Here is a 25,334-nt window from a genome sequence, read left to right on the forward strand (position 1 = left end):
CTTGGTTATTGGCATTACCCATGGGTTCCACTCAACATAGCTGGATATCGGACTGAAACGTCGACTGTACCTCTTCCTAGAGATGCTGCCTGGCCTGCTGCGTTCACCAGCAACTTTGATGTGTGTTGATAGCTGGATATCGGCAGGATTCAGCGCAGTATGTTTGAAATGCTGTTCAAACTCATTTTGCGGAATGACTGAAACAGCCAAGCCAGTGCCCAATTCCATTTTTATTAATTTGCCATTCACTTCTGGTGTAAGCCATATTGCTTGCCATTTTTGTTAGTTTTCACATTGTAGATTTCAAAGCTACCTAGTCCTGTATCACTCCTGTGTTCTGTGATTCCACTATGAGACCCAAAGTGTTCTGCAATCAACAATGGCTTTGGTTCTAAATGTTTCTGCATTACTTTCACAATATCAGCAAACCTCATTTTGACGGATTTGGTTGGAGCAGTTAAACTTCTTAGCAATCTCTCTGCTTTTCCACCTAATGCACTCAGCAAAACTGGCACTCGATTTTCATTGGCTTCAAAACAACTGCTCAATTCATTCAGTACATGTCATCCAGTTATCTATTGTGCAATTGAATGTGTCTATCTCTCTGTTGTATTGAGTCATTTCTGCTTTTTTTAAAAATTTATTGTTATCACTCAATACTCAGAGTTTATGAACCCATGGCCATACTCGTTCCTTGTTAATTTTGTCAATTTTCTGCCTTTATAAAAAAAACCTCATATGTCTCTCTTTCCTTCTGAAGAAAATGTGTTGTGCTTCAACAGATAGGTAGTCCTCTCAGGTTTGTTTTAAAACTTCCTCTTTAACATCATTATGTTTTGTAACTGCAGAACCTAATTGAAAGAAAAGCACAGGAGCTAGGATATTTGTCTACTTAGTTTTCTTTTAGTGAGACACTCACATATAACATGGTGGCATAATGACTTCTTACATATAACTCATAATGAATTATGTAAACAAACAAATAATGCTAAATCAAACAATACATTTACAAATCACTTAAATACTGAATACACTACACCGACCTCCAATGCTCCTAAAATAAATTTCAACCATCTATTTGATAAGAAGTCCAAACCTGTGCCAGTTGGAAAATTCACAATGTGATCCCAATACATGAAACAGCACAGTTGTCAATTAATGTATTTCCATCTCTCTAAAAGAAGGCTAACCTTCCTCTTTTTAATTATGTCTCACAGCCTGGTGATATTTGAGGGGAAACAAAACTTCTTTTTGGAAGGGTTCTTTGGATTTCTTGCTTACTCTCTCAGAGATGAGATAATGGCTTTTAAGGCTATATTACCTCTGGCCAACCTTCTTTTCCATAAGAATAAATCAGCCACTTTCTCCGTAAATAAAATACTAAATCCTGAAGGATAGCAAACTTCATTGCAAGTAAATTTTACCAATGCCCCTCAAATTTTCTTTCACAAACAATATAACCCCATGTAGTTTAGCAAAATACAGGTTTTCTTCCCAATCACATCCACAAATACAAAAATCAGTAATAACTCATCTAAAAAAAACTAATCTCAAATTCCTGGACAACTAAGGAGAAAAAGTGGCATATGATAATTGGAAACAACAGGAATTCTGCAGATGCTGGAAATTCAAGCAACACACATCAAAGTTGCTGGTGAACGCAGCAGGCCAGGCAGCATCTCTAGGAAGAGGTACAGTCGACGTTTCAGGCCGAGACCCTTCGTCAGGACTAACTGAAGGAAGAGTTAGTAAGAGATTTGAAAGTGGGAGCGGGAGGGGGAGATCCAAACTGACAGGAGGTCCGGGGAGAAAGACAAGGGGGGGGGGAACCTCCTGTCCCATGATCCTCTCATATTCCTTTTGCCAATCACCTGTCCAGCTCTTGGCTCCATCCCTCCCCCTCCTGTCTTCTCCTATCATTTTGGATCTCCCCCTCCCCCTCCCACTTTCAAATCTCTTACTAACTCTTCCTTCAGTTCGTCTTGTTGAAGGGTCTCGGCCTGAAACGTCGACTGTACCTCTTCCTAGAGATGCTGCCTGGCCTGCTGCGTTCACCAGCAACTTTGATTGGGTTGCTTGTCCCGCCTGAAGCTTGGCTAAATGGGATTGACAGGTGTGTAAGGCATTCTTGCAAACGGCATTGGTTCCCATTACTCAAATGATGAATCTTGAGCGGAGGTGGGAAATGCATCAGAGCCACTCCAGATCTCACCCTGCATCATTACATCTCCAAGTACTTTACCATTCCAACCTGAAGGAAAAATCCTGTGCGGACGGCGGCCACAGTTGCCTGTCCACCGTGGGCGTGGCTCAGATAACACCCGCCCCTAGCGTCGAGTCCAGCCAATGAGCGGTGTTGTGTCCGTGACGGCACGTTGTATTACCCCGCCCCGACTCAGTGAAACGTAAACTGTGTTAAGATGGCGGCGGCGCAGTTGTTCCGGAAAGATTAACGGTCGAAAAGCACAGTGAGGCCGGCTGGTTAGTGATTCGGTAATCCCACCAGCGAGCCAGTCCCGATCCAACGACAGTCGCCGGAGCCAATCAAGGAGACGAGAGGATGTGTTGCTGCGTTTGCACGGGTGGCTGATAGTTCGCTGTGGGTGTTGTAAGGATGAACCAGGAGGTAAGGGGGGAGCACGCTCCGCGTTTGGAGAGGTGGAGATGATAGGTTGATAGCGAGCCCTCATGATGAACCCGAGGAGAGGGGCAGACCGGCGGCGGTGTGGGGTACCTCACCGGCCGGCCTCCTCTGACAGTTGCTACAGGTGTGTGAGTCGTTGCTGCTGTCTCGCAGAGTAAGGTGAGGGCCGCCGGCACACCCGCAACAGGGGCGGTGGGTGGGGGTATATTTGGGGGAGCCCGTCTACTAGCCCCGCATTGTCTACTGTCGGGCGCCACGCCCATCGCTTCAAACCCCACTCTTCCCGGGGACACCTGCAATGTGGGCGTACAACCTGCTGCCACCCCTACCCGCAATCTCGGCCATCGGGCGCATCTGGGCTCTGTGGACATAGTTGCCTTCAACCCAATCACTGCATCTGGGGGTGCGAGAATTCGTTGTGGCTGCTTTGCATCTCAGTGATACTTTTTTTTTCGTGAATAAGTCACTATTAATAAGTTGATATGTCAACATTGATGTCATATTGGCCCCCTTTACTATTCTCTCCCCGTAAAGAACACCGTGGCATTTAGCCCTTCGAGTCTGTTTCCCCATTCAGCCTTCTACACCATAACGTGCAATTCAATGTATTTGTTTACTGTTTGCTTGATCCACGCATTTCTTCTAATTGTCCAATATCCACAAATCTGTTTTGGATGCAACCGTGGTCTGAGCTTCTGTGGTTTAGAGGATTCATCACTGAAGGAATTTCTTTATTGTAGCTCCAAATGGCCTTCTCATTATTACAATTTTTTTGTTTCAAGTTGATCACACTTTATTTTAGTTTGAAGAAAAGTAGCTGAGTGTACTTAGGCTCTCCCTGTATAACTGATTTGTCCCAGGGACCAGTAACTTTTTGCTGTACTTTATTTTTTTAGCATAAGGAGATAAATTGTAGCAATACTCAGGTATGGTTTTAATGAGGTCCTCTAATTAATGATACCTTACTATGATACTCAAATCTTCCAATAAATGAGCAGCAAATTTGGAAATAGTACATTGGTTGCCTTGCTGAATCATTGTTAGAAGTTCTGTAATTTTTGTCCTTACTTGCTTTTCCTGAAAATCTCAGTATGTTGATGAGTTAACATGATATCCTTTCGCAAGTTCATGTAGCTGCATTCCATTTACTTGATTTTCTAAATGTCTTGATGTTGCATTCTTTATGAATTCCAGGGTTTTCCCAGCTACCAATGCTGTTTTCTTAAACTAGGTTTAGCAAATGCAATCCCACATTTCTGTAGGAGAACATTCTAGCATCTGTTTTAATTTTGTGAAATAATAACTAGGGAATCCATTATTTTTTTTTACTAACAGCCCCCTTAAATTCTGGGATGTAGTTCTTGGAATTAATCAATGTATTGGGCTCACTAACTGAGTAAATTTTGTTCATAATGCCACTTTCCTTGTGGCACTGGAGCTTCAGTTTTCCAGAACTTCTGATGGCTGCTTTATCATCTTTCACGTAAAATATTTGCTTAATTTCTCTGCCTTCTCATTGTTATATCCTATTATGAATTTTTTTTTCATTTTTAGCATCCAGTTTTCCTTCGTTAGCTTTATTTTTTGTGCTTACCGATTGAAGCTATTGCAATCTATTTTTCCTCAGTGTATTGTCTATTGCTTTGTCAATTTTTTAGTCATCTTTTTAATTCTAAAGCCTTGTTAGTCTTAAGGCATGCTACTATTTCTGGTAACTTTAAGAATTTCAAATTTAAAAATATCTAATTCCTTCTCACTTTTCCTACTATTTTTGTGTCTTAAAATAATGTATGATATGCAGCAAGTATACATTAATTTAAGTTCTATTGTCATACCCATGAATGTCAATTTCCAGTCTGTCAGCCAATTTGCCTTTTATATTTCCTCAGTTGTCTTTGATTATAAATACATGTAAAGGCAGTTCACCAACTTTTTTATATAAGCCATGTCTTCACTCTTTGGTGGCCTATAAACAGATTATACCCATGTTTTCTGCTGCTGTTTAACTCCTTAAAAACAGATTTCTAATTCTATAATTGATTCGCTGAGCCAAAATCCCTTCTGTTATCTGTTCTGATGATATCCCTTTCTAACAGTGCTGCCCCACCACCTTTTTGAATATCCTTCCTAAATGTTGAATGCACTACAATATTTCTCTCCAAGGATTGATCGTTGTGTAGGTACTTCTTTGTATTATCAGTTATAGGCAACTATTTATAATCTTTGATTTGTCCAGTTTGGATAGAGGAAATTTGGAAGATGATCAAAGTTTTCAGAAGGCAGAAGGCAATCATGAGTAGCCATGAGTAAACTTTTGACTTGCCAAAATGATAGCACAAGTGCTATTACAAAGAAAACATGGCAGCACCTCTACTTTGTTAGAAGATTGTGAAGATTCAACATGTCATCTAAACTGGAATTTTAGCCTGGAATGGAAACACCAATGTCCTTGAATGGAAAAGCTTCCAAAAAGTAGTGGATACAGCCCAGTCCATCACGGGTAAAGCCTTCCCCACCATTGAACATGTCTACATGGAGCACTATCGCAGAAAAGCAGCATTCATCATCACAGACCCGCACCACCAAGGTCCTGCTCTCCTTGCTGCAGCCATCCGGAAGGAGGTACAGGAACCTAACGACCCACACCTCAAGGTTCAGGAAGAGTTATTACCTCTCAGCCATCAGACTCTTGAACCAGAGTGGGTATCTCCACTCGCCACGACACTGAACTGTTCCCACAACCTATGGACTCACTTGTAAGGACTCTTATCTCATGTTCTTGATATTTATTGTTTAATTTTTTTTTTGTTTTTTTTTGTGTTTGCATAGTTATCTTTTGCACATTGGTTACTTGTCTCTCTTGTGAGTAGTCTTTCATTGATTCTGTTGTTTCTTTGTATTTACTATGAATGCCTGTAAGAAAATAAATCTCAGCATTGTTGCACCTCAGAGATTGCATTCTGGATTTCTTGATCAGTATGTTGGGAAATTAGCCGAAATAAACAGTTATGATTGCTAAATGTGCTGATGGTGTAAATATAAGTTTTGAGGATGATGTATGGCAGCTAAAAGGAAAAGGTGTTTAAATGACTGGGCAACAATCGGCAGATGGATTATAAAGTGAGAAAGTGAAATTTTCCATTTGGCAGAAAAAGCAAAAAATACATTATATCAATTGAGAGATTGAAGAACTCTTAGATGTGTAGAGGTGCTGGTGAGCATTTTTTTGTCATGGCATCTGCATGGTTAGGCCAGGGCAGGCAATTACGTAGTTACGTTCACTCCTAGGAACTTGAAGCTTTCAATATTCTTGTCCTCAATGCTATTGATGTCAACTGGAGTGTGTGCACTGTCTCCAGTTTTGTTTGCTATCGTTGAGGGAAAGATTGTCAGTCATGACATAATATCACAAGACTTCTTGTACTCCAACTTGAGATACAGCCCATTGCAGTGGTATCATCTGCAAGGTCCTGCATGGGAGATTGGTCAAGAAAGTTCAGTCGCTCGGCATTTAAGATGAGTTAGTAAATTGGATTAGACATTGGTTTTGTGGGAGAAGCCAGAGGGTGGTAGATGGTTGCTTCTCTGACTGGAGGCCTGTGACTAGTGGAGTACCAGAGGGGTCTGTGCTGGGTCTATTTGTCATCTGTATCAATGATCTGGATAGTGTGGTTAACTGGATCAGCAAATTTGTGGATGACACTGAGATTGGGGGTGTAGTGGACTGCAAGGAAGGCTATCATAGCTTACAGTGGAACCTGGACCAGCTGGACTAGAATTTAATGCAGATGAGTTCAAAGTGTTACATTTCGTTAGAACTAACGAGGGTAGAACTTACACAGTGAATAGTAGGACACTAAGGAGTGTGACGGAACAGAGAGATCTGAGAATAGAGGTCCATATTTCATTGAAAGTGGTATCACAAGTAGATAGAGTCGTAAAGAAAACTTGTGGCACATTGGGCATCATAAATCCAAGTACTGAGCACAGGAGATGGGATGTTATGTTGAAGTTGTGTAAGACATTGGTGAGGCCTAACTTAGAGTATTATGTGCAGTTTTGGTCACCTGCATACCTGGTTTGGTCAACTGGAAAGATGTAAATAAGGTTGAAAGAGTACAGCAAAAAATTACAAGGATGTTGGAGAGTCTGGAAGAAATGGTTATCACAGGAGATCCAACTTTAAATGTATGGATGGAAATTACAATGGACATTTACAAAATGGAGAAGATAACAGCATCTGTTAATCATAAGTTGGAACGATTTGATTCATACTGGAAAAAATGGTTTAACTACATAACACCTCATAGGCCTGATTTTATTCTCACAAGTCAATGAACATGTTGCAAAAAAAAATCACTCCCTACTTTGTACATAGTTTTCTTCTTTTGATTGTTCTTTCCTACCTCTCCTTTCTATAAGTGTATACCTCAGATAAACATTATATGGAGATTTGTGACAAATATGATTAAATGATATATGTACAGTATCTGAAATACATCTTATGGAAATGTTTGTTTGATGATGAACTTCAATAAAAAATAAATTACAAAAAAAAAGAAAGAAAAGGTTCGGGCTTTATTCTTTGGAATGTAGAACATAGTGAGGAGATATATGGTAATAGATGTATATAAAACTTGGGTGTATAGATAGGGTAAATGCAAGCAGGCTTTTTCCACTGAGGTTGGGTGGCACTGCACCCAGAGAGTTATAGGTGAAAGGTGAAAAGTTTAAGGAGAAATTTGAGGGGAAACTTCTTCACTCAGGGTTGTGAGTGTGGAAAGTGCTGTCAGCACAAGTGGTGCATGCAAACTTGATTCAACACTTAAGAGAAGCTTTGAACAGTACATGGATGGTAGGGTATGGAGGGCTATGGTCCCAGTGCAGGTTGATGGGAATAGGCAGTTTAAATGGATCTGGTTGGGCTGAAGGGCCTGTTTTATGTTGTATTTTTCTATGACTCTGATTCTGTGACTAATTTGTAAATGGAGTTGGAGCAGAATCTGGCCATGTAGTCTTGAGTGTATAAGGAATAGAGTAAGTGGCAGAGGATACACTCTTATGGGCCACCAGTGTTGAGGGTAATTGTGGTGGAGATATTACTGCCTGAATGCAACTGGATTTTTGAATTCCAGGATGCAACAGAGATGAGCAACACACAAAATGCTGGAGGAACTCAGCAGGCCAGGCAGCATTTATGGTAAAGAATAAACAGTTAATGTTTTGGGCCGGGACTCCTCTTCAGGACTGTTTGCAACAGAAGATGCTGAGTCCCAGGTCTAGAGGTTTGGAGATGAGATTGCTTGGAATTATAATATTGAAGGCAGAGCTGTTGTCAACGAACCATGGTCTTACGTAGGTGTCTTTACTGTCTAGATGCTCCAGAGATGATGCAAGTGCCAGGGAGATGGCGTCTGCTCCAGATGCGTTTTAATGGGAGGTAAATTGCTGTGGGTTGAGGTTGTCTGGGAGTGCTGTTCCCCCTAAACTGTGTGGTGCACAGTCCTGCTGAAGTAGAATGCCCTGCGCACATACACTGCACAGCTGGAATTTTCTTTAATGTAATGTTAATTTTGAAATGCTTCTAATATAATTCTAAAATCTTTATATAATTGTGAGCTACTCTGTAATTGTGTGAATGAATATAATAGGTAAATTTTCTAAACAATGTACCACAGACTTCACAATGAAACATTTTAGAGCTTCAATGTATTTACATTGTCAGTGTTTCAAGTTGCAACTGTTAGAAATTGTAACAATAAACATAGAATGGAAGTTGGTTGGGCTTGGCAATACCGTGACAAAGTGAAAGATCTACTTGCACCTCATAGTTCTGACATGGATAACAGTGGCTATTATTTGATTCGTTCAACATGTGTGTAATCATTTGGATAATAGATTTCCTGATGATGAGCTACGAGAATGGCAAACTTTTGACCCTGTTCCTGTTGCAAACGCAACCAATTTTGAAAAGAAAATGTGCGACTGACAAAATAATACTCAGCTACTATTATGAACTATGACAAAAGTCGCAACAATACTGTGATTTCAAATCTTTTGTTTCTGAGAAAGTTAAGACTGGTTTAATTAAGACATTCACTGATGTGCTGACCTATGTGCTTAGAAAAAGAATTTGAAGAAATGTCAATTCTGTTGACATTGGAACAGTTAAAGCTTCTAATGCTGACTGCAATAGTGGATTCAGTCTTTTGAATTCAATCAAATGTAAATTCAGAAACTTGCAGGAAACGGGCAGTGGTGAAAATGGAACTGTTTCACCACCAAGTTAAGAATTGAAAAATTGAAGATATTGTGAGTCATCTTGAACATTACAATAAAAATGAAGATTTGGATGATGCAATTGTCATCAGTATGTATGAAAGCAGTTCATTATCTGCGCTAGGTGTGAAGTGTTGAAGTAGTGAAATGGTTTCATTTTCATTTTTGGCGACAACTGGCATCTCCAAGCCTGAATGCTTGAAACTGCAGTGAAGGTAAACAATTTTTAATTGTCTTGTTGCTTATTTTTCACCAACTATCAGTGACAAAAATCGCTGCTTTTTAAACACAAACACACACAACTGGCGCTATTTAAAAACTATTCGCTCCAAGCACCCTGTAGTGACTAATGGCCATGCAAGTTCACTCGATTGATACTAGTTAGAAACTCTTCAGTAACAATCTGCTGTTCCAATTAAGTGGCATAGCGTCCCAAATAAGTGAAAGGAATCCCAGCTATTTTCTTGTGGTTTTTGTTCTTTTAGAGTTGTCCCAAATAAGTGGCTGCCCCCATTAACTGATAGTCTAATTAACCAGAAACCATTATGTCTTGAAGGAGTTCATAAGTTTGTGTTTGTTCTCATTGAAATGTTTGTATTTCTTAGTGGATTATATTATTTTGAAATATAGTTAGTGTTTGACAGTGTTCTGTTATTTGGGAGTTTCTTGTGGCTCTGTACATCATGGATTGCTTGTCAATAAGTTTTATTACCCAAAGTTTTTTTTCAAGCAGAAATGCTTATCTGTTGCAGCAGAGCATTATCGCCATTTGTCTTGGATCCCGTTGCCATTGGATCAAGACCTTGCCCTGTGAAGCATATGTGATGGTTGGTTTGCAACAGCTGCACAGTGTGAGTTGAAATTAAACTTCCGCTATAGTGAGAGATATTCGCAACACTCGGGCATTCCTAATCAGCAAGTAAACTGCCTACCCGATATCCTATCTCCTGTTGACCTCCTTAGGTGCTTCAGCCCACAAAACCACAGTGGAAGTAAGTTGTCCTTGATCACAAGGGTCTGTCTAAGAAGTCACTGCAAAGGCCAGAGATAACATTTCCACAAAATTTCATCAGGTTTCTTGAACAGAGTATAATTTTTCAGCATACATGCCTAATTATTTGCCTCACCTTCCTTTAACTTTTTACAAAAGAAAATCATTGAAAACTTTTGTTAAAATAATTGCTTTGTACCATTCATCTTGTTTCCCCAAGGGAAAGTGTATGGCTATGGGAACAGTGTTACATGTATTTTCTGCATTACAGCCATGACTTCAATTCCAAAAATATTTCAAAGTACCTTGAGGTAATTTAAGTTTGAAATGCATTACAGAACATGCTGAGCTTTATTAATAGTCTCTTTTAGGCATCTTGACACAACCTTTCGTGTTTCAAAGAATACAGTCAAAATTTTAGAACTGATCTCTGCAATTTGCAAATTGCTTCTGGACTGATTTATGAATTTAGCTGTGGTTTTAATAGAGTTGGTGGATCTGAATATTGCTTAAAATTAGTTGTTATCCTTTAATATTACTATTTGCTTTAATTATTGCATCTTGTTTAAATTCTTTCATGGCTTTTCCTTACTCATCAGAAAATGGTCTGAAATTACTTGCCTTTGGTGTATTCATTGAGATGGCACGTTAAAGCGTGAAAGTTAGGAAGGGACTAGAGGTTAGATATTTGCTGGCGATGGGCATTACACTTTTTCTCCTTTAAAGCATTGTTGGTAGATAGTGCTAGAAGCCATTGACATACTATTGAGGAAGGAAAAACTGGTAACCGGATATTTCTGATAAGTTCCATTTTAAATTAAAAAAAAAGTTCTTTGCTGAAATCCCAACATAGGCAATTAATGCTATATGTGGATCAGAGAATTTGTTTGAACAGTGTATTTAAATCAGTTCAGAATGGTGACTGAAGTTATCTACGCCAGTTCAAGAGCCTGATGGTTATAGGGTAATAAGCTGGTGGTGTGTGATGTAAGGCTGAGCAGAGGGCATGGATTGGATGAGAGAGATCTCAGATGAACCCTGCTTTCTTGTAGCAGCACGCCATGTAGATGTATTTACTGGTGGGGTGGGCTTAGCCTGTGATGCATTGGGCTGTGTCCACCACTTCCCGTAGCCATTTCCGTTCTTAAATATAGGTGTTTTCATATCACGCCATGATATAGAAGGGAGATTGAATATGTGGTTGAATGGTGCCAAACAGCTCATGTGAGCAAAGGGGGAGACTTGTGTTACCATCTACTTCTATAGGGTGGTATTCAATTGTAACATTTGAATGATTTTGTATAGGAGTTGGAAGCTAACACTTGCTTGAAGATCCAGAATGTAATTTGATTGTGAAAGCATTTGTGATTAAACTTGGCATGAGTAGAAGTACAGTGTAAGTTGTGAAAATCAAATTTGTATTTTTAAGCTGCTTTGAGGTCAAGTGCCTTGAGTATACAGTATATTTTCATACTTCTCATCTTCAGTTGCTTAGTTTTTAATTTGGGGTATTTATGCAGGTGAGGTTGTTTGGTATTTGTTTAATTTCAAAACTACCTATTTAAAGTGTGTGTAAATGATGAAAGATGGTAGAATAAATCAGCTCTAAGCTCTTAAATAAGGTGCAACTTTAGTGTAAAATGAAGGCAGCACTAATGTTGGTTCAAGACAGCTAAGAGCCTGTGTTTTGACACATCCAGAATATTTTAATTTTTAAAACTAAATTTAGTGAGAAGATATGCATAAGTATATATGGTATGTTGTATGTTTTGTATGTGTATCAACTTTAAGTATAACCTAGTCTCTGAGAAGTGATTGTTAGGTTTGAATAGAGCAATAAAACTTGGTTTGTTGGCAGTAAATTTTAAATCCGTAATTTGATTTAATCACACATTCAATGACTGAATACTTTTATTATAATGCATATATTCATTCTCTTTGAAACTACTGATTTTTTTATATATAGGAGAAAGTGCAGTCTGTACTTGTTACTTCTGCAGTCATAACTAGATTGATTTTAAGATTGGAAACATTCCCAAAAAACAATGTAGAGTGTTTTATGTAATTACAGTGCAATACCTATTATTGCATCAACATAAATGCTAAAGCAAAATTACTCTGGGTATTGGAATTCTGCAATAAACAATTTTGGGAATATGCCAGGTCAGGCAGTAGCCATGGAGAGAGATTGATTTGTACCATTAACTCTGACTTTTCATCTAATCTAGGATTTGAGTTGTAGAGAAGTGGGCATGTTGGTGAGAACAAAAAGGAAGGTCTACAATTGTGCTGAAACTGGGAGAGTGACACAAGTACCGGCGAAGCTATCTGAAATAGGGTGGTGCAAGTATGCTGTGAAAATTATTGAAGCTGATGTAAGGAGAAGGATGAAATCTGATATACCAGAGAAAAGGAAGGCAAAGTTAAAAGTCTGGAATGACTGATTATTTGAATTTGATTCAAGGGTGTTTGGTGTCTTTTCTAGTACACAAGTGTACTTGCAACCTTCTCACTGGAGCTTGTACACTAACTTGGCTTTCTGTTACAGCCACTGATTCAGTGGTGAGTAGATCAGCTTTCATAAGCTGTATATGTCTAGGGTCAGAATGATTTGGAGTTCAACCAAACGGGAAAGTTAGAATGTTCCAATAAAGTGAACATAAGTTGCAAGTAATGCGGTGAAGATATTGCCTTTACACTGTTATCAGTAACCCAGAATTGACAGATAGTACACCAGCATAAAATTATAAATAAGGTATATTTACCAAAGTTTCAACTTTATCAGTTACAGAAAAAGAAAAGAAAAATAAAAAGGCTCAATACAGTTAAACCAATCCAATGTGCTCATAAACATTGGAGCTCATTCTGGAAGTCGGGAGTATATTTGTTATTCTTGCGCTGGACCCGCAGTCTGTGTGAAAGCAGCTGCCACACTCTGAACATCCCTTGAAGACAATCTCAAAGGAACTGGCTCTCTCTTAGGAGTATTGGCCCTTTTTCCTTGGAGCCATTCATCTGCACAAAGCACTTCTTGCAATGGGGACTTTCCTTCCGACGGCATTCTGCGGCATCTTCCCTTGTGCCCCACTCCTCAGCTCCTGCTAAAAGACCCCAAACCAGACTACTGTCCTTCAGAAAACTCTTCCCCCACAGCTCTCTAGAACCTTCTCTCTCATCACACAATCCTGTTTAGCTGACGTATTGCTAAGTTAGACAACATTGCTCCTTATTTTTAGCCGACGCCAAAACACTCTTTCCAGCAGGGCATACTGCTTTTACAGAAAATTGCTAAAATAAAATGCCTCACTGCATCACAGTAGAAATCTTAACCAGGGCATTACAAGGAGGACAAAATAGTTGTTACCCTGGATCTCATATATCACAAAAAAGAACACAATAAATATAGGTAGCTTATATACTCAAGATAGCTTATATACATTGATTATATGTGTATAAAATGCTGCTAGGCACAGGAGTGTGTGAAGCTAGCTGACAAAAAAATGATAAAGTAGTGGTGGTGGTTGGTGTTGAAAAGTGGGTTAGTGGCTTGAGGTATTGATCTGCCTTACTGCTTGGGGAAAGTAACTGCTTTTGAGATTGGTGTTCCTGGCGTGGATGCTACGTAGCCTCTTCCCTCATGGGAGTGGGACAGGCAGTCCATGAGCAGGGTATTCATTTGGATTATGAAGAATGTATTGTGCCAAGATTTGAAAACAAAGGTGCTTTTCCAGAAGCTTGTTTTGAACTTGTTTGCAATGATAATGCAGTCAGAACAATATTGCTGATCAAAATGGAAAGGGGAACTAAAATAACTTGTAAGTAGAAGTTTGGGATCATGCATGCACAAGGAAAGGAGGCATTTGCTGGCCCAATCTGGTTTCTATCATCACAGAATATAATACACTAACTTGGCAGAAATACAACAAATGAACCTGGAAATTGTGTTTCAGAGGAGATTAAAAAAAATGTAGTAACTATCTCAGTTGAATGGGAAGGTGAATTGCACCTTAAAGGTGATAGAGTGGATTAGAGCACTACAGAGAGAACGGTCCATTCATAATTCCAAAATTGGGGTATTGATAGTTGTCTGGATTTTTTTTTCTTATCCTTTGTTTATGGTTTACCAACTCCAGATCCATGTGACATTCAGGATCCTGTTCTCCACCCTATTATACCATCATTTCTTTTTGCACATGCTCCTCAGACAACCCCACCCTTCTCATTCACTTTCACTTTATTTCTAATGTTCCCAGTCCTCATTGATTCGAAATGTTTACTATGCTTCCTTTCCACTGATAGGACTTGGTCTGATGAAAATTGGTGGTATTTCCTATTTTCATTTCTGTCTTGTTGATTTCTTGTGTTTTTTTTCTTGTCATCAGGACAAAAACTTTGGATTAAAATGTACTTAAAACATTGAGAATGCCTTTTATTTTAATTTTTGATATGGAATGAAAGAAGAAAATTCCAAAAATATACAAAATGTTCTTGCAGAACATGGCAAGGAAAAGAGCTAAACAGATCACCCCCAAAAAAACTGGTGCCATTGTAATACTGAATTGATTTTCTGATTATTAAATTTTGTTTGTAGTTACAGATTAGAGTTCAAATCATAGTTATCTCTTATTTAAAAAAATAGATTAATACTTTGACTTTGAAGTACTTGAATGCTGACCATATTTAAAAAAAATTCTTAGCGCTTTATGCATCATTACTTGTTATCTACAAACTTTGTTTCCCAGTAATTGACCTAGATAAAGGATAGTGCCAAGATTCAAACTGCCTTGGTCAATATTATCCTTTAGGAAAGTAAATGGAGTGGTTAATAAAACCTAGCACTTGTGTTTAAGGATTTTTGAGTTAAAGTGCAAATGTGATCAAATTATTATTATTTATTAGCAAAACCTATATTTCACTACAGGAATCACTTTGTCCTTTTCACTTGAGTGTCAAAAAGTTGAATAAAACTCTTTTGTAGCCACCAGAAGCATGGCAGAACTTCCAGGCTTCCCCCCAGCACATCCTCAGGCTGTTGGTCTCTGATGCAAAATGATGTATTTAACTGTTTCAATGTACATGTGACAAAGCTAATCTTTATCTTTTTTATTTTACCAATCATAAATCTGCTGTCTAATTATACCTTGTGTATAGTTGTCTGTCCCTTGTTTTCTATAAAATCCAAAATGACTTTAAACTATCAGATCTCCTTTTTTTTGCGTGTGCCTGTGTGCATGCGAGTCTGTGCGCACGCGTCTGTGCGTGTGCATCTGCGTGTCTGTGTGTGCGTCCATGATGGATTTTTCATGGCTTTTACAAGGCGCAGAGTGGGAGAGAGACTGTGCGGTGCACCACTCCTCACACAGATATTTTCACAGTATTTTCCCTTTTTATTTTACGAGGTCGGGTTGCGATCTCGAAACGCAACCCAGCACGGATGGAAAGCGTACTCGGGGACGGATCCGACTAGTTTCGAACCCGGGAACCTCCGCTCCCGAGTCTGGCGCCGATGTCATTGTGCCACTAGCTGGCCCCAAATCTCCTTTTCTACTTTTCTGCTTTCCTGATGCTTCAGTTTCTACATGTAACTGAAGTCTGTCATCACTGTTGTTAGTCTGGTAAACCTGAATGTATGTTCGACAGAGCATGTTGCTCCAATCAACTTATGACCAGTTTTTTAAAACTTTTTCCACTACTGATTCTTTGTTCACAGAAACAACGTTATTTTAAACCTAATTTGTCAATTTTCGAAGAGCTTTGTCTTGATACTTCTATTAAAATTTACCACTAGTCTATGTTGTCTCTGCCATTCTGTCTGCAGTCATGTTTTTACATTACATTAATAAACCTACCAGTAAAGGTTATTGTATTTGTATGTAGGTATGAGCATGGTTGTCAAGGTCATTTAATGTCCATTCTATGTTTCATTGGTCAGGCAGTCAGTTATTGTCTTTGTTATTAATTATACACTGAAGCTTAAGTTGTGCTTTCTGTACTGAAGTGCAAGTCATGAATCTTGAATTCATCCCTGGCATCTGTTAGATTCTTGCTGCTTTTTTGAGCTGAAAAGCACATCAGTACTGTGTTCATTAAGCAAAGATGTATGCATCCTAATGACACAGGCTTTAATTTTGCAAAAGCTTGAAAACTTCATTAAAAGAGTAATTAGCAAATCTTTTTAAAATACATAATAAATCTCTATCATCATGATTTGTCTCCAGGGCAACCTTAAAGATCCTGATTATCAGACAAGTAAAGCCTTTAGTAAAATTGTCTGACTTTGTTATATTTGCAAACACCAAAACAGTGGTCCAAGATTGTTTCTGTAGATTTTTCCTTGTCCTCTAACTGCAGAGTTTATCCCCTTTTTTAAACAAGAATGAAACATTGTTGAACTTCCTCTCTTTTTGTCACTTTCCCAAATGTGTTGGAAAATTGAAAGATTGTGACCAGAGGCTTTTTGAAGTTTCCAGCTTGGTAACTTGTATATATCCCATCTAGGTCCATGACTACTTTGGAGCATGCTAATGTCTTAAAATGCATTTATAATTAGAATACAGGAATTGTACCAGCGGCTCATTATAGAATTTAATATTCCCGTCACTATGTGAGCTTGCATTGTACTATTTTTATAAATAGCATGAAAACATTGTTTTTAAGTTTTGCATTCAACTGAAAGATATTATATGTATGATCAGTTTGTTGTAGACTGTAATACTTCTGACATAAATATTTCTTAACTAATTAATACTGATTATTTGTGGAATTTGAATTTGGCAGAAGAAAGGAGAATGCTATAAGCTGAGACTTTTAAGTAGCCACTGCTTTGATACACTTAAAAGCATTTAAGTTAGAAAAATTCTGTAGTAATTTGTGACTTTTGTTGAAAGGAGTTTATGCAGGTAGTTAAACTGCATATTCTAAGGCGTCCGGCAGAGTTAATAGTAAGCAAAAAAAGGAAGACCTTAATGTGATTAGTGATTTGTGTTTCTTCTGGAAAGCTCAAAAGTGATTAGTTTATAAGTTACTTTGGAAGTATATTCATTGCTGGTTTACATGATTCAGTCAATTTACAACAACATGCTCCCGCAAACTGTTTGATTCTGTGATATCCTAGGAATAACCATACTTTGGCGGGGGGGTGGGGGTTGGAAATACTGCTTATGGAACTGTTTATATCCACCTGAGAATCATGGTTTCACACTGCAGCTAGGAGACAGCTGTTACACTGGCTTGGTAACTTGCTTAAGGGAAGTTCTTGTGTGTCTCTGGAAATAAATTGTTGTAATAATAGCTAGACTCTAGTGGACTTGGTAGAACTGAAACTGTACAATGATGTTACTTAATAGGCCTACCTGCAATACATTCCATCACTTGAGCTTGTATTGATTGAGTTGCAGTGAGTTAGGGATTTGTCCTGATCTTCCTGCGTGTATGTTACGAAGTTCTCATATTTAACAAATTGCTTTAAGCACAGGAAGAAGTTGTACAGTTAGTTCTGGAGTATAAGCTGTCATCCTTGTGGAAGTAGTTGATGTTGAAAACTTTGTTTCCTGGTTGTTCTCTTACAGATTGGCTGAAGGCCATTCAGAAGTTGTAGAGAGCTTGAAGCCAAGATGGATCGTGTACTGTGCTTTTGGTTTTATCTTATTATGATTAGAAGTGCTTTAGCATCATTTTTGTACTGATACTCCCAATTTGTTGATTTTCATATGAACATGTTCTCTTCCTCATTACCCCCACCCCCCCATAAGTTGGTTGCAAATCCCGATGGGAGAAATGTTAGAAATTGAAATAAAAACAGCCTTACAAAGGTTTGAGTGTTTTATATACTCAACATCCGCTGCAGCTGGAAATCTGAAGTAAAAACAGCACACTTGTCCTGTCAGATTTTCTTCCTCTGGCCTATCCATCCATGATCCATCCCTTCTGCTCTTTTTAATTTAAAGCTAATATTTCATCATTCCCAGTTTTGATGAAAGGTTAGAGCAAAAAATCATGGAACGGAACAGGAGCACGCCCTTCAGCCATGATATTGTAATTAAACAAATAATTAAACTAATCCCTTTTAGCTACACATTGTCCATGCATTGTGTACACATTCATGTGCCTATCAAAGAGTCTCTTAAACACCCCTGTCATATTTACCTCCGCCACACCTGAAAGCACATTCTTGGCACTCACCAGCTGTTTCAGAAACTTGCCCTGCTTATCTCCTTTGAATTTATCCTCTTGCCCTAAATGCATGCCCTCTGGTTTTAGACATTTCAACACTGGAGGAAAAGTACCTATTGTCTACTCTCTGATTCTCATAATCTTAAATCTCTATCAGGTCTCTCCTTAGCCTTCACTGTACCAGGTTAGGACTTGAAATGTTAAGGTTCTCTTTTCACAGATGACGTGCTAACTGCTATTCACTGTGATATTCACAGCCAAATATGGCAAAACTCTGTAGTTGGAGTCTATTTCTTTGCTATGTGAATTTGCTCAGCTTGGAAAATGGAAATGAAAGTGGGTTGTATAGTAACTTTTGTACATGGCTGAAACTGACTTAATTTCTGAATATTTATTTTCTTTAGAAGTACAGTATGATAAAAGGTCTTTCCGCCCCAGTGAGCATGTGCTGTACAATTATACCCATGTGACCAATTAACTAACCTACGTGACTTTGGAATGTGGCAGGAAATCAGCATCTGGAGGAAGCCTACATGGTAACAGAGAGAACATCCAAACTCCTTACAGACTGTGGCAAATTGAACTATGGTTGCTAACGCTGTATAGCATTATTAACTGCTACATGACTCTGCTGTCCGTAAATTTTGCCGGATAGTATGATAGAATTTGAACTAATTTTTCATCTAATTGATGCTTTATTTATGTATATAATTACTATTTATGTAAAGTTCTGCCATTAACTTGTTCCCAAATTATATGTGTGCAGGTGACTGATTTGATACTATTTAAGTTGATTGCATGAATAGGGGTAGTGGAATATTGTAAATTTAGCCTGCACTCAAATTTTGTATTAAATATATATATTTAATTATAAGTGGTGGGGCTGGAGTGAGTTATTTATAGTGCCTTTCTCTGGTTGAAGTAGCATTTAGAATGCTTAAAACACTCAGCTTTTCGGTGGTGTAATAAATAACAAAGGGAACAGAACTATTACGAAATCTATCACTTACCAAAAGGGTACAGAAAATAGAATTGGAACCTAGACTAGAGCAAGGCAAAAAACACTTGCAAAGTATCTACTAAAGTCAAACTTTGCAGCACAGAAAGTGGTAGGAAGAATGGGCCACCTGGCCCTTTGAGCCTAATCACCCATGCATATGATGTCATGATCATAGCTGATTTTCTGCCCAAGTGCCATTTTTCAGTATTGCAAAATACTTCTTGATTCCTTTAATATCTAGAAGTCTATTAATCATTCAAATAAACATAATTGAGACTTCTGTTTTGTGGTGTAGAGCATTACAAATGAATATTCCCTGCTCTGGAATAAAGAATCTGTTCACTTGGGAATCAATTTTCTAACCATCATTAACCCCCCTCCCAGCTATGCAATTTTGCTGTATTCATAATCAGTTTTAATATCACTGGCATATATTGTGAAATTTCTTTTTTTGTGGCAGCAGTACATTGCAATTCATAATCATAAGAAATATAGAAGTCACAAGAAATGGTGGTGTATGTTAGTACGCATGATGGAGCTGGCTGAGTTTACAACTTTCTGCAGTTTTATTCTGATCTTGTATTTTGGCGTCTCCACACAACCAGTTAGAATGCTCTCCATGGTTCACTTGTAGAAGTTGACAAGAGTCTTTGGTGACATACCAAATCTCAAACTCCAAATTGAAAATACAGCCGATTTGTGCCCTCTTTGTAATTTTTTTCAGTATGTTGGACCTAGGATCGATCTACAGAGATGTTGACACCCAGGAACTTAAAACTGCTCACCCTTTCCACTGCTGGTCCTTTGATGAGGACTGGTGTATATTCCCTTGACTTCCCCTTCTTGATGTCGGCAAACAATTCCTTGGTCTTACTGATGATGGGTGCAAGGTTGTTGCTGCAACACCACTCAACCAGATGATCTTACTCCTGTACACCTTCTCGTCACCATATGTAATTCTGTCAACAATAGTTTGTCATCAGAAAATTAATTGATGGTGTTTGGGCTGTGTCTAGCCACGCAGCTGTGGGTGTAGAGAGAGTAGAGCTGTGGGCTAGGCATGCATCATTGAGGTGTGCCAGTGTTGATTGTCAGCTAGGAGAAGTTTTTTTTTTCCCCATCTGAACTGACTCTGGTCTCTTGGTGAGGAAGTGAAGGATCCAGTTGCATATGGAGGTACAGACCCAGGTTTGGAGGTTGTTGATTAGAACTGAGGGTATGATTATGTTGAATGCTGAGCTGTAACCAATAAACATTAGTCTGAGCTTGATATTGCTAGTGTCCAGGTGATTCAAGGCCAAGTGGAGAGCCAGTGAGACTGCATCCACTATAGACCGATTGTGGCAATGAACAAATTGCAGCTGGTCCAGGTCCTTGCTTAGGCAGGAGTTGATTCTAGTCAGGAACAACCTCTTAACAGTAGATGAGAGTGCAATGGGTGATAATCGTTGAGGCAGGTCACTCACTTTTGCGCACTGGTATGATTTTTGTTTCCCTTTTTAAGCAGGTGGAAATCTCCAACTGCAGCAGTGAGAGGTTGATGATGTCCTTGAACACTCCTGCCAGTTGGTTGGCACAAGTTTTCAATGCTCTACTAGGTTCAGCATCAGGGCCTGGCACTCTGTGAGGGTTCGCCCTCTGGATAGATGTTCTGATGTCGGCCTCACCATATGCTGTAGGGGGACGCATAGTTGTGAACAATTTTGGACAACTATGTAGTCAACAGGAATAAGAACGATAAAAAAAGCTCAGGTCCATTTATTTATCACATGTACATGGTAATATACAGTGAAATGAGTAATTTGCATTACAACCAACACAACTACAAGATGTGCTGGTAGCAGCCTGCAAGTGTACCCATACATTCTGGTACCAACCCATAGCATGCCCCAGTATTCAGCAGAACAATACAAACAACAACAGTAAAACAAGCCCTCTCACTCATATGGACAGACTTCCAACTCTGGATAGGCTGCCTCCAGTGGACTCTCCAACATCGGGGCTCTGACATTGCCAGTAGACTTGCAAACCCAGGGGTTTTGTCCATCAGTTCTTGACTTCCAGACTCATCAACTTTGAACTTCAAGCTTCAGTCTTCGGTATTGACCTCAGGCTTCCCCGAAGACAGGACTTGAAATCCAGGCCTTGAATTCTGGCCACCTTGTGGGGGGGGGGGGGGGGCGGTGTCACCCGCACATGTGCTTTTTGTCTCTATGGTTCTCTGATCCTGGTACCCACCAACTGGTGGGGCGGGGGGGGGCGCGGGAGAGATCATCAGCCCAATACCTCGCTGGTTTTTGTCCACAACACTTGCTGGTCTGACATCCATCCATGGGGATCAATGGCCTTCCAACCTGGATTTCTCCCTGTCCTCTAACTCCCCAACGTGCTTGTCCTAAACCCTAACCTGACTCCCAAGTCTCTGCTCTTTCCCCAAAGATTTCCCTATGAACCCAAGAGGAACTAAGTCTAAGCTCGAACTAAGCTAGAAACATTGAGATGGAGAAGATAGAATATGGAATGGTAGAATACAGTATGGGCTTCCCTATATAAACCTACTCTATGATCAGTCTAATCCTTCCCCACCCTTTTACTCAGCCTATAACTCTCCATTTTTCTTTTATCTGTGTGTCTATTTAAGAGTGTCTTAAATGTCCTTACTTTTAGTCTCTACTGCCATCTCTGGTAATGCAATTCAGGTGCCTACTGCTGTTTTTAAAGAAAAAAAATATCTTGTATCTTCCCTCAACTTTCCAACACCCATCTTAAATGGATGTCCTCTGTTATTGGCCAGTGCTGTCCTGGGGAATGGGTGTTGGCTGACCATTCTATCTATGTTTCTCATAATCTTGTGTACACCTATCAAGTCATCTCATTCTTTTTCACTCCAAAGAGAAAAGCTGTAGGTCACTGAACTTTTTCTCATAAAATATGCTGTAATTCAGGTAGCATTTTAGTAAATCTCCTCTGCACCTTCTAAAGCTGCCACATCCTTGCTATAATGAGAGGACCAGAACTGAACAGAATATTCCAAGTGTGGCCTAACCAGCATTTGAGAGAGCTGCAGCATTACCTCTTGGCTCTTAAACTCAATCCTTTATTAATAAAGGCTAACAAACCATACAGTTAACTTGCATGATAACTTTGAGGGATCCAGAGATGTCAATCCCAAAATCCCATTGTTGCTTCACACTGCTAAAGATCCTACCATCAATACTCTACCCGGCCTTTAAGTTTGACCTTCCAAAGTGCATCACTTCAAACTTCTCCAGCTTGAACTCAATCTACCATTTCTGAGCCCAGCTCTGCATCCTGTCAATGTCCTGCTGTAACCTATGACAATCTTCTATACATTCCACAACATCACCAATCTTCATGTCATCTTCAGACTTACTAACCTATCCTTTCAATTACTCATCTGCCATTTATATAAAAAAAACCCATCAAGATTAGGTGGTCACAGAGCAGATATCTGCAGAACACCAGTATTCACCGACCTTCAGGTAGAATATACTATCTACTACCGCCCTCTGCCTTCTGTGGGCAAACCAATTCTGATTCCATGCAGTCAAGTTTCCACGGATCTCATGACTTTCTGGATGAGCCTATCATGGAAATCTTGTCAAGTACCATGATTTCCCATATATACACTACATTTCAGTAAAGGGGTTATGGTGCAGTGTTTTTTTAAAATTTTCTATCCTCCTTTACTCAAACTGTACCAATCTATTTGTCATATGACTTGCTGCCAGTATACAATAAAAGAATGTTTGAGGAAAATTTAAAGTCTGAACCTCGTGTGTGTAAGTGATGGTGAAATCTGTGACCACATAGTAATTGCTATGACATGGAAGAAGACTGTCCAAGGTTACAACAGGTTCCAGATCAACTAGAAAAGTGGGCTGACAGAATTTAAATTGGTTAAATACTGTATAAGGTATTGCATCTGGGTAAATTAAACTGTAGTAAATAGCTGGTCTCTTGAGTCTGTTGTAGATCTGAAAAACTGATAGGGACATGTATACAAGTGTCCCGCACTTTTCGAATGTTCGCTTTACGAAACCTCGCTGTTACGAAAGACCTACATTAGTTACCTGTTTTTGCTAACAGAAGGTGTTTCCACTGTTACGAAAAAAGGCAGCACGTGATGAAAAGCAGCGCACGATAAAAGGCAGCGCGCGCCCCGAGCAGCCGAGCTCCTCCCCTGGAAGTGCATTCTAGCTGGCATTGCTTAAACACGTGCCTGTGAGCAGCTGTTAGCAAGATGAGTTCTAAGGTATCGGAAGAGCCTAAAAGAGCTCGTAACTTAGCGTTAAACTAGACATAATTAAGCTTTTCGATCGTGTGAACAAAGTGACAAATTGAGTTTGGCTTGTGGAGGTTGACGAAGATGATGTTGAAGAGGTTTGGCATCCCATGCCAAGAACTGATAGATGAAGAGCTGATGCAATTGGAAGAAGAAAGGATAACCATCGAAACCGAATGCAGTAGCGAACGGACCGAAAGTGAAGTCGTCCAGGAACTGAACATGAAGCAACGGCGTGAGATTTTCGCTGCAATTGACAACAATGATTGCAGAAAAGTATGACTTTAATTTTGAAAGGGTACGTAGGTTTAGGGTATATTTGCAGAGTGGTTCTTTACAAAGAACTGTATGATAGAAAAATGCAGGAGGCTAAGCAGTCAAGCATACTGTCATTTTTCAAGCCTTCCACATTAGCCACAGCAGACGACGAACCTCGACCTTCGACATTGAGGCAGACATAGAAGAAGATGACCTGCCTGCCTTGATGGAAACATGATGATGAGATGACACCCCAGTGTCTCACTACCCCAAACCCCAGGCCGCGGACCGATACATTGCTGCGGAGAATGCAGCAGTAGCCAGGAGGCACACAGCACATCTTTTAAGAAAAAAACTGAAATAAACAAGCTAATTAATTAGGTGCTGCCCGGCATGTAAATGTCAGCCCAGATCAGAGGCGATTGCCGATTGCGTCGCCTCTGATCTGGGCTGACATTTATGTGCCAGGCGGCACCTAATTAATTAGCTTGTTTATTTCGGCTTCTTCCTTAAAGATGTGCTGAGTGCATCCCGGCTACCACTGCATTCTTCGTGGATTAGTATCAGTCGGCGGCCTGGAGGTTGGGGTCCACTGCACCACCCCAACCTCCTCCGACTCAGCCTAACACACCATCATCAGACGCTGTCTTCCCAATTCTGGTAAGTGATACTGCACTGTATATACACTATTTCTACTTTATATAGGCTGTGCATATTTATGCGTTATTTGGTATGATTTGGCAGCTTCATAGCTTAAAGGTTACTGGAGAGAGTGTTTCTACCGAGAGCGCTTGCGCGAGATTTTCGCTGCGGAGAACAGTGCGGCAATGATTGTAGAAAAGTATTTCTGCCTTATATAGGCTGTGTATTTATCATATTATTCCTGCTTTTACTATATGTTACTGTTATTTTAGGTTTTATATGTTATTTGGCATGACTTGGTAGGTTATTTTTTGGGTCTGCAAATGCTCACAAATTTTTCCCATATAAATGAATGGTAATTGCTTCTTTACTTTACGACCTTCCTGCTTACGAACCGTTTCATAGGAACGCTGTACCTTCGGATGGCGGGGGAAACCTGTATAGTTTGATAAATTACAATGCAGGTAGATAGGGTGGTAAAAATTTGGGACCCTTGCCTTGGTCAAAATGCTGAGTAAAAAGTTGGGACGTCATGTTAGAACTGCAGAGCGTTAGAGAGACAGCATCTGGAGAATGTAACTGGGACTGGAAGGCTCGAGTTATAAGGAAAGACTGGATGGGTTGTTTTCCCTGTAGTGTAGAAGGATATATAAAACAATCAGAGGCATAGTTAAGGTGATTTGTCAGGCTTCTCGGTGTAGGGAATTGTAAAATTGCAAGGCATATATTTTGGGTGAGGAGGGGGGGAAGCTAAAGGAAGCCTGAAGGTCAGTTTTTCAAAAGTTGGTGCGTATGTGATACAGGTGATAAAAGTAACAGCAGAGGAGGGTACAATCACGACATTTAAAAGAATATAAGGAAGGTACATGAATAGGAAGGAATAAGAAGGATACGGGTCCGATGCAGGCAAATGAGACTAACTTAGGTAAGCAACTTGGTTACAAAAAGGGTTGAAGGGCTTGTTTCAGGGTTGCACAGCTCTGATACACTGAAGAAGGCTGTTTTTCCTTTTTTGTCCAGGATGATTCCTAGGGCAAAAATA

At 39.5% G+C, this 25,334-nt stretch overlaps 1 protein-coding gene across 4 annotated transcripts in view; it reads left to right on the forward strand.

The window, feature by feature from the left end:
• The first annotated feature begins 2,410 nt into the window (after window positions 1–2,410).
• The window catches only part of snx13 (sorting nexin 13), a 207,579-nt gene continuing 184,655 nt past the window's right edge, over window positions 2,411–25,334 (forward strand). For all 4 annotated transcript variants that reach the window (XM_072253372.1, XM_072253373.1, XM_072253376.1 and 1 more), the window contains exon 1: window positions 2,411–2,626. In XM_072253372.1, coding sequence (XP_072109473.1) covers window positions 2,615–2,626 — 12 coding nt within the window. In that variant the 5' untranslated portion in view covers window positions 2,411–2,614. The remainder of the gene's footprint in view (window positions 2,627–25,334) is intronic.

The sequence above is a fragment of the Mobula birostris genome, chromosome 3 (genome assembly GCF_030028105.1).
Source record: "Mobula birostris isolate sMobBir1 chromosome 3, sMobBir1.hap1, whole genome shotgun sequence".
Classification (NCBI taxonomy): Eukaryota; Metazoa; Chordata; class Chondrichthyes; order Myliobatiformes; family Myliobatidae; genus Mobula; species Mobula birostris.